Source organism: Plodia interpunctella, chromosome 9 (genome assembly GCF_027563975.2).
Source record: "Plodia interpunctella isolate USDA-ARS_2022_Savannah chromosome 9, ilPloInte3.2, whole genome shotgun sequence".
NCBI classification, from domain to species: domain Eukaryota; kingdom Metazoa; phylum Arthropoda; class Insecta; order Lepidoptera; family Pyralidae; genus Plodia; species Plodia interpunctella.
This window is the reverse complement of record NC_071302.1, coordinates 8,279,956-8,290,935: the sequence shown is the minus strand read 5'-3', so window position 1 is coordinate 8,290,935 and position 10,980 is coordinate 8,279,956. Positions and strand designations below refer to the sequence as shown.

Genomic DNA, 10,980 nt, shown 5'->3' with positions numbered 1-10,980 from the left:
AATGAAATGAATGACAAAATAAAACTAACAGCGTTACTGGTATCTAGCCCATAACCTTCCAACGACGATTCTTGTCTAAACGTAATACCTAAATACAAAATTTTTCCTTTTCTTATTTAGTTTTATTATAGTTTCTATATATTCCACTACATAGGTAACGCTACTGTACTATTGCTTGGCTATTACATAGAGTAATAAAAATTATAAGATGTGTAGAATCGCAAAGTTGATTGTATTTTTTATATGAAAAAAACCTACGAATCAAAAGTTTTCATGTACCTAAGTAGTATTTAGGAGGTTTTGCGTTTGATACCAGTAACCCTGCGCCTCTACTGTATAATGTATGCCTTTGCTGGATAATGTAGTTTGTGATATAATGTTGACCATATCAGGTTAACTTACGTTTGACCATATCTGACATGCATTCAGCAGTATGACATATATAATTATCAAAGCTACAAACTATCACCACTAAATGGGAAGACATAACCAAAGGAATAAACGTTTATTGGCCCCCTATATTATTGCCAGAGGGGATTTTAATTTAATATGCCGAAGAAAATTGAATGCATATATCCAAATGTCACGCGTGTATCTTTACGTACTTATTTTTTCTCCTTTCGGGTTACAATCTGTTCTTTTGGTTCCGGAGAATAGGTTAAAAATAAATCAAAAGTCTGAAACTCGTATGTTTATTTTTATAGTTAGAAAGTAATCAAAAATTTTTAATTACCATGCATTATATAAACCAAGATGACCTACAATTTATCTTACAAGATACTTTGTTTTTTTTTTTGTTTTACTATGCAATAGCGTAAATGATGCATTCTACGCATCAAGCAACAAATTATAATAAACGCCATTGCACACAAGGATACATTCTAAGTTAATTTTAAACACTACAAATTTGATTATTACATAAATCAAGACACGATTTCATTTAATTTAATCAATAAGTTTTAATGTCACATCAATATAAAATAAAACTGCGAATGCAAGAACAGCTTAATCTAGATCAAATATATCTTACAATAACATTTATAACGATTTAATAGTAATTCGTCAAATCCGTGTATTCAAAATAATAAAAACATCCATAGTTAGAATTAACAAAAACAATTTATTCATGCAAAACCGCTAGTAATATAAACACAAATTAATGCGGAGCATGAATTAAGATCTACAACAAATAGGAGACGCAAAGCGCTGACTTCAGGAACTCAAAACAAATTAACTAACCCTCATTTTTGCGTCATAGCTGCCATTAAGGCATTTTTTAGTTTCACTGTCATTTCTTCTAGTATATTAGCTCTAACTTTCAATTTTTTATTCTGTTCTTCCAATTCATCTGCTAATTGTTCCATCTGTAATTCTTTGAGTTTCCTGTTCATTCTAGATCTTTTGGATGCTTCATTATTTTTGTCTCTTAATTCTCTATATTTCACCTCTTGTGTTGATACATTTGAGGCATTGTCGTCAACGCTGCCTGTGGAAGAGACGATGCTTGTGCGTCGATTTGGCGGTCGCCCTCTTCGTGCTTTTGTCTTCTCAAGTGCGTCCATTATGGCCTTGATTTTCAGGTCTGGCTTCTTTCTTTTCTTATCTTTTTCCCTGCGTGGTGTTGTTGTTGTTGGTGTGTATGTCTCGTCCGAATCTTCGCTGGCATGTCTTCGTTTAAACGCTCGACGCGGAGGAAGGTAGTCCGTGTCGGATTCGGCTTGAGATTCTTCAGCAGGTGTGGGAGGATTCGTTACCACCGGCGACAAGGTCGTCGGCTTCACATAGATGTCATTGGATTCGAAATCGAATTCTGGTGGCCATCCGCTTGTGTGTTTCTGAAACAATTAAAAGGAACACGGTTAATTCAATATTTATAACAAAAATGACACGACCATTCATAGTCATGACTAAAATTTATTATTTTAATCTGTAGATTTAGATTACCTGGTCCAAAGGTAGAGTATCCTGTCTCTCCATTTGAACTACACAGTTGACGACATCGGGTGTACTGATGTTCGGGCCCTGGGACTCCCGCGCCGCCGTGACGTCCACGGATAGTCCTAGAGAATGACTTCTTCCTCCAATTTCTTGTAAGTCCTCCCCTTTGAAATGACGTTCCGGTGAATATTCTGACAGTACCAAGTTACTGTTCTCCACCTCTCTCGGCATAACTGGCATAAATTTAATATCATCTTGATTTAGTGAATCTTCTAATGGAATAAAGGGCATGTTTTGTGTCGTGTTAGAAAGTTTAGTGTATGGTGTTGTGTGTGTGTAAGGCCAAACGAAATTATTCGTTACTGGCCATATGTTTTCTACCCCACAACCCTCTACACCCTCGTCTATCACAACTGGCAAATCGCTAATATTAAATGTCTGTTCGGATGTATCTGGTTTATTGAATTCTCGAGCGTTCAAGAATTCATCAAACTTTGCGAACCCGTCCACCGCAGTCGGTGAGAGCGAGTCGTAAGGTGTAGTTGTACCATAGAAACTTGTATAGGCAGGTGGGGATGTGGCTTCCCAACCTGTCGATGAGAACGGTGTGTTCGTTGTGTCATACGTGTTAGCCCTTTCTTCATTTTTCTTAATCGGCATATCTGAACAAAAGAAAATTCAGTATTAGATAATAGTTTAGTTTTAAATTATATATAAGTGGATATTACGTAGATAGAAAGATCAACAATCTTACCAATGGTCCGTGCTGGTTCGTCCCTGCCTTGAGCGGAGGACCAATCCAGATCTTGGAAGAACTCGTAATCCGGTTCCGGAAACATTGTGCTCTCGAATAGCGGCTCCGGTTTCAAATATTCCTGAAAGCAGAGTTAAGTCATGTTAATTCAAATTCGTTTGGTAAAAGGATACTAAAAATAGTCTTAACATTATATGTAAAATAATATATATACATTATGATTAAGTACTCACAGCAGCCGGCTCCATCCTTACCTCTGACAAGCTGGTGGGCAGTGGTGACGATGGCATTATTCCTGGGTTCTCGCCGGTAATCACTCCGCCGGTCAGGCCGTTCACCTGCTGACTCTTTTCTGGCTTTAAACGATCTATTTCTACCACTTTCAAAAGACTTCGAGTTTTGTGACTCGTTTGCGAAAAAACCATGTCTTTTGGTGTTTGTATTGTATTGATTTCCGATATCGATTCCGCCGTCTCGACTCGGACAGGTGATCTTTTGAGCAACCATTTTGAATAGAACTACAAAAAGAAATGATACGACGTAACATAATGTGCAGAATATATGAAGCAAAGGAAAGGTTGGAAAAGGACTTGTGATGAACAGTCTCCCCGCCCATTTGGTCCTCCAACTGAATCGGACTATGTTACCACACAAATTCATGCAGGTAAGGAAGGAAAGAAAACTGCGAGATAGACATTATCTTAATCTCACAACTTTCATAGGATTTGTAATGATTGAAATGAAAATGTGGTGAGCGTGTAACGATGAGAATGAAGAAACAAAAATAAGCAAGAGCATTATGACCATTATTTTTTTACGTATATATTAAATTATGAAAATATTAAATATTTTATAACATAATTATATAAAAGAAAATGACGAAAATCTAATAATGGAAACAAAAAGAATGCTTGATATGATGTCGCATAAATATGTAAAGAAAAAAGAATATATTGATACATAGTTTTATATCTTCACAGCGACGTCATCATCGTTTATAGAGCTCAACTTATCAGATGGCCTCTTTCATTTGTCATAATGTCACCTGCCCACAATGAACTGAATTTACCTTTCCACAATCAATATCTTGGAAACAAGTAGAAAAGACAATAGGTTACATTTTATCAAAATCGCAAATTGGATTGTCTTTTGGTGGCAGATCAAAGTAAAGCCTTTCTACTTATTTTTAAATAAACTAATTAGTAAAGTTAATAATGTTAGAACTTATGTAACTTATGAACAAGATTAATAGAATTATTTTCTACATGTAACTTATCTAGTTAAACTAGAATAATAAAGAACATATCAAGAAAGAAACAATTTTAATTGTTTTTTAATGATATCATGCATTGATGTATTTTTAATTGAAAGTTGTGCTGCGGCAAATTTGGTGGTACTTGTCCTTATATCTTTATCGTAAAATTAGATAACGGGTATCTAATTTTGAGGGAATATATTTGAATTATATTAATGGGTAGTCAAGCACTATCTTTGTAGTTACTTAACAACATACCTATATCCATTCCCAATAATAAATGTAACCGGGCAGCCATTACCACATTCAAAACGAATGAGCGATGAATCATGAATACCATGCAATGGAGAATATCATGAAATGTAGCAATCAAAGAATTCGTTAAAAACACCATCTTTTGTAAAATGTATGAAAAGTTAGATTTTTATATTTTCGTCCCCATAACTGTCTAAGGTCAGTCTAAAATCTCTGTTGAAAATTATTTTTAATTTTAACTACAGTTTTAACCGTTTAAGACGGATTTAAAAGTATTACGTCTATTTTGATTACTTTTCAAAATACTTTGAGATTTTAAAAGTTAAATTAAGATTCTGCAAAATCTAACCCACTCAGCGCTGTTTTATTGCTTTTAGTACTTGTATTTCTTTTTGCGTGAGCTTTTATTTTCATTTCCTCGTTTCTTCAGCTTCTTGCTTCTAGTCCTGTGAAAAAGAATATTAGCTCTTGGTGAAGGGTGAACGTAATTACTTACTTTTTCGAACTCTTCCTGAGCTCCTAAAGAAATCTTATCACTTAGGCTCCCTGGGGATTAATTTTCCCTGTTGTAGGCCTGCAACAAAAAAAGAAACATTTCCTTTAATCATAAAGTATCAATTACTATAAAATATAGTGCAAAGTCAATATTTGCAGTAGGTAGTGGATGACTTTAAGTCGCAATAAAGTAATGGAAAGTTATATTAACATTTATTCAATGTAATACAACTTAGGATGGCTCATCAAGACCATATCATAATTACGAGACCAATTTCCAATATATGTATAAATTAAATTGGAACGACTGTGACGTACCATTACTATATATATTGCTGTGTTTTTTCTGTACTAAACTTATTTTTCTGTATGGATAATGAAATGTTTGTCTACTTTATCTTAGGTAACACGTAGAAGTATCGACTGTTTTTTAAGATTTGATAGGAACTAAATTATTTTGGTAAGTATGTGGAGTACCTATTAGTCTAAATCCATCTGCCTGCCAATGAAGTGTTACGTAGTTTTTATTCAAGGCTATCGAATCATGTTGTCGGATCTTATCAAAATAGGTACGGTACGTGCTTATGTTATGATAGAAATAATCTGATAACTATCCGAAAAACAGATAAACGTTATCTTTTAGATAAATATTTAAACCTTTATATTAAATTTACCTATTGAGCTACAGAATCTGCCAATTTGGAAGTGTTCCAGATAAGATATCTTATTCTTCAAAAATACCTAGCTGGGTAGATGATAAAGCTTAGATCGGAGGTACTATGTTAAGTAGGTAGGTACCTACCTACTTAGTAGTTTAGTACTTACTAAAAGAGAATCTCTAACTAGAAGATGAACACGCTACGCTGGTTATTATGTTTAATTTAACCGAATCAAAAAACAAGGTAACAAACAACATCATTGCTAACAAGTATGTAAATTTTGAGTATAACCATTTTATAATCTACGTCGTAGGTATTAACATTAAAACATGTAAAACATCTAAATTCGGCCATCCGTTTCTGAAGTAGATATGTAGTTACCAATCACATTTAAATGGGAAGCTTCGCGAAGGACATGTGTCGCCTCTAGCTCACATCACATGTCAAAGAAACGTGGCCAGATAATATGAAAACATCACGTCAAATCAAGTTGGACATTACGAACTTAACTTAAAGATTACATTAGATTGTATGGCTCCTCTCATTCACTAGGGAACTCGTCGCGACATGATTCGAGGGAATCAAGGTCTATAGGTACAGCGTACTTTTGTACGCTATAAGTATAGTATTTTTACTACCACTAGTTTCTGGTAAATTTTACACAATTTATGTCTTCTTACGAAATGTAAATTTTATATAATTTATGTCTTTTTACGAAATTTAAATTTTACATAATTTATGTCTTTTTACGAAATTTAAATTTTACATAATTTATGTATTTTTACGAAATGTAAAAAGACATAAATTTGTAAAAGGCATAAAATGCTTTAAATGTATTTGTAACTTTCGCAAATGTAATTTTTAATACAAAATAAAAAATAAACTTACTCTGACAAAAAAATATACCGCAGTGCCTCCAATAGCAGTAGTCACTTTTAACACCAGTTAAAAGGGAAATATAAAACAAATAATTAGATAACACGTTTAAGAATAGCTGTCGTGGCAACTTTTGTGACTTTAGAAAGTAAAACTTATAAAAATAAGAAATGCGCAAGTACGCGTGCACACCGTGCGAACACAGAAAATGTTGTGCAATTTTTGCGTCCAAGTGCCGGATACAGTTTTCCTCAATCCCCACCACACGACGCCCGCATTCTAAAAATAACTTCACAGCGATACGATTGGTCGACTCAAATGACGACAACTTAAATAGCCAATAGCAACATATAGATTACGATAGTCACGAGACCTACGCACTTTTGAAGAGTAGGGCTTTTGTGCAGGTTCAAACTCGCTTCGCATTGTTGAAACCTACTTATAATATGTATGGTATGTATACAGGGGAATTACGCAGCGCCATCTCAAAGCGCCGCAAAACGCTGTTTTCCTCTGATGAATCATGAATGCGAGCGGGAGAAATCGCGAATTAAATTCTACCTATTTAATCATTTTAGTTATGTAAGCCATTTTGCAACAATGTATTATTGTTCATTCAAAATGTTTATCTAAGTAAACTAGATAAAACTTATCAAAAAAATTATCTAGTAGCGCATTACGAGTTAAAACCAGAATCTACAAAATTTAAAACACTTTATACCGAGCTACCACCTAGGTAATTTCATAGAAAACGGACTGGACTAAGATAAAACAACAGCAAAGCGAACATTACTTTGCCCAGTCTATCTGTCAGATAACCAAAATTCAGGCAAAATATGAGAAATTCGATCAGAATTAGTCAACAATCGGCCATGATTAGGTATTAAATTAATGTAAATGATACATGCTATGCATTTATTTATTATGCCGGAGTGGTATCTACTTGGAACCGATAAACTACGAGTTAAAATATTGACAGTAAGTTGTAAACAAACAGATGGCTTTTAATTAACACAATGATAATATTACAGATAACGCGTACAGAAGTGGAAACTGAAATTATGTAATTTGAACTTTAAATCAAAAATGCAACGCGTAGAAAAGACCGGTCCTTCGGTGTAAAGATCGAAAGACCAAAACATAGGAAGGTATTCATTAAATACTCAAAGTATTCTATGCAAATTATTCAAATTTATAAAATTATTATGAATCAAGCACCTGAAAAAAAAAACTTTTCATCAAACTAAAAAGTTAAGGAAAAGGGAACCAATGAAAATCTAAACACATACCTCTGATATACCGTTATTTGACCTAGAAACTATAGAAAACTTTGTACATATTAAATTTTTGAAACTAGGAACACATTAAAAAGAAGCCGAGAAAAATCTAGATTTTTTTTCTATATGACATCACATGTCTTCGCACATCATATTTCGATATGTAATCTGTTGACCATGTAACCTTATACGAATTTGCAAAGTCATTGTGATCTTGAAACAAACTGATAACCCGGAGACACGACAAGTTGACAACAAAAATTAGGTATATCAACGATGTTCAGCAAAATATATTTTGCCTAACCTATTTCACCATATATTCAATATTTACCCTGTGCTGTGCCTGCCTATATTCCCTACAACTTCAACCTATGGTATGGATATGATAATCCATACCACATTATACACTAGGTGGAAGTTGTAGAGGATATAGTTCACACTACCTATTTCAATATATTTAGGAGTTTAGGAATCTGGATTCACTGTAACATAAACCACAGATCAAAAACAATCCCATCTAAAATCGCAAGTTGATTCGATATAAATAGCATAGGTACTAGCTAGGTGATGATTCATTTGCTAATTGACTGACATTGAACTCAGTTGAATAACCTTAGCTAATGATGTATATTAAAAACATTATCCCTTGTAAAAAATATTATATACATTTTACATTACATTATATTATATTATATACATCTGCCATAACGATCATACAAAAATGAATAAGTTGGCGGATAGAGACATAAGTCACTGTCATCAAATTGTCTAGTCTAGAACAACGTTCCAATAAAACGCCAAAAGGCCGGAACGCACGGGCGCCCGACCATGGCCTTCACCGGCGCCTCCATTTCATAGCAGACGTATCGACCTGTGAGATGTGACGTCGCAGACAACCCACACGGGCCCCCCACTTTAGTAATTTTATGTACTTAGTTTGGGTAACAACAACCCAGGTAACAATTTTAACAGGCAGGTGCCTGTTAAAATTGTTTTACTATTCTATACTATGTTGATAGTATCATAGTCTCCATCCTGACGGTTGATTTGTGATAAAAGAGATAACATGTTTGATGTACATACAAGCGTTAATTACCCAAACTAATTGGAAAAAACCTGATTGTGTAAGAATATTTCGAATACATTACTTCCAGCATTGCATTTTCAACATTTTGAAAATAACTATTTTAGACATATACCAGCGGCCCGACCCGACTTCACACCGGTAAAAAAAAAATTACACTAATACACCTAAAACTTCCTCAGGAATCTATTGGTGAAAACCGCATAAAAATCCGTGCAGTAGTTTTTGAATTTATCTCGAACAGACAGACGCTTTTACCTTTGTCTTATAATATAACGATGTATCATAATTTCTTATATTACTATTTTGAACCAGGATCTATAGGATCGCTACAAAATATACTGGATGTCAATTCTATTAACGATAAGTAGTTATCGTTTCAATAATAGTTCTTAATGGTTATTAATAAGATCTACTATTGAAAAGCAGTTTTGGCTAAAGGTTAGCGTACACGCCGGAAAATGTCCCTGGAACTTTATAATGTGTATTTTATATTTAAATTCTAAAATTTAATTTAATATTTTTATAATGTAGTTTTAATAAATTATTTATATTTTAGTTTTAATTAGTTGTTAAGTAATTAAAACTAAAACATAAATAATTTATAATATATATAACTTTTTGTATGTGTTACTTTCAAAACAACATGTCTTTTTACATATTTTACGTATGGTGTAGTGACGAACGGCGGTATGAGAAGTGCTTATGAATAAGAAATAAATTTTAGATTTAAATTTTATCCTTCTAAGCATTTTTACCGATAACTAGACTGACCACGATCCGGGTAACGGGATGAGATAGTAGCGTAAATTGGGACACCTACTTCGATTCTTTTTTTTTGGACAGGAAATACACGCGGCGAAACGCTACGCTACGCTACGCGCTTAAAAGCTAAACTTTATATTTTGATAAAGGACAATATGCACTGATTGCCAAACATGTTGTTCCTAGAATAAATTCAATCTGGCACAACTCGACATACCTAAATAGATACAACATCACATGAATACTATGAACAGTCACATGTTTGTGATTCCAGATTTTAAGCTTGTTTAATGTGTTCATTTATCATGTAATACATGTAGAAGCAGGTCACTATCAAACTCATTGGATAATTAGTTTATATTTTAAATAAGTCCAAATTTGGCACAGTTACGATTTAGGATAATGTCTTTTATTTCAGTTAATTATCTTTTTTGTATAGTATAGGCAGGTTTGCAGTCGCAAACAAGCTGGTCTGGTGACCCATTAAAGAACTACAATACTAGATGACATTACAGGAATTTTACCAGCCTTCACTTGATTGATAGGTACCTATATCACACATTTGATAAATCCATCCATTTCCAGTTTTGTCTATCCTTATTAAAAAAAAATTGAAATGTTTTAATGTAATATTTTTCTCTTTAATATTTTGACCACATCATAAAATATTTTAACCATATCACTCTTCAGTAATTAACACATTGACGTGCGTCGACGTACGTCGAATTTTGTATATGGACGTCAAAACAATGGAGGACAATAATGGAAATCGGGCTTTCTGTGCTGCCATCTATGTATGAATAGGAAAAACTGCTGCCTTGCTTGATCCTTGCAGCTGTACTCTACACAATTTTCTCTACAGTGTAAAGAACCCCCTATTAAGCCCATGCAATTAATAGGTACCTACTCGGAGTAGGTACCTACTAAATCCATGATTATGCCAGCTATACCTAAATTATCGCGAAACAGCTAAATTTGACTGATTCAGCATATATTGCTGGTTTTTGATTCTTCGGCGAACTGTTTCTCAATAATGTATAGCCGGCATTATAAACATGTTATCTTGTTGTTACTTTGCTATATTATGTCGTTCGTACTTACGAACATATATACTTATATATGTTTATGGCATTTATGTGATGAAGGTTTGTGAAATCAAAAGTTAGTGCCTAGGTAGGTAGGTATTACATTATTAGTACTCACCACATTGTCATTGTATGTCTTCTTGTAATCACTGTCTTAAACTTCTTAATCTTATACTTTCTCATAAAATTAATTCTATGTCGCAAAACAACGCTATTTTGCAACAAATGGTTTACGCATAGACAGAGCTCGTAGTTAACAACTTTGTTGGATATGTTGATATTCGCGCTGCTCATGATAGGCTCCAAATTAGTCCACCGAACTTAAAGGGGAAACCCTTTCAGTTAACTACTATCAAAAATAAAGAGAATAACTTATATTTGTGTCACTTTGATTTTAGTATCTGGGACTTTAGGTTATTATAAATTACAAAGCAACAAAACTCTCAAGTAACTTATTTTTATGCAAAAGTCGTATTATTAATTCACAATGTCCAACTTCGTGAAAGAAAAATATCCAAATGACGAAATATAAAAGAC

General features: G+C 33.6%; 1 protein-coding gene across 2 annotated transcripts; it reads right to left on the bottom strand.

Moving 5' to 3' along the window:
* Positions 1-676: 676 nt before the first annotated feature.
* LOC128672555 (uncharacterized) lies at positions 677-10,980 on the bottom strand. Of its 2 annotated transcripts, none has more exons than XM_053749788.1 (6): positions 10,562-10,980; positions 4,699-4,776; positions 2,947-3,210; positions 2,693-2,813; positions 1,945-2,600; positions 677-1,835 (listed from the first exon to the last, which is right to left on the bottom strand). In XM_053749788.1, the coding sequence occupies exons 3-6, from the start codon at positions 3,115-3,117 to the stop codon at positions 1,242-1,244; spliced, it is 1,542 nt and encodes a 513-aa protein (XP_053605763.1). In that variant the 5' UTR covers positions 3,118-3,210; positions 4,699-4,776; positions 10,562-10,980; the 3' UTR covers positions 677-1,241. The 2 variants fall into 2 exon arrangements, with proteins under 2 accessions (XP_053605763.1, XP_053605762.1); XM_053749787.2 differs by lacking the exon at positions 10,562-10,980 and adding an exon at positions 6,245-6,458.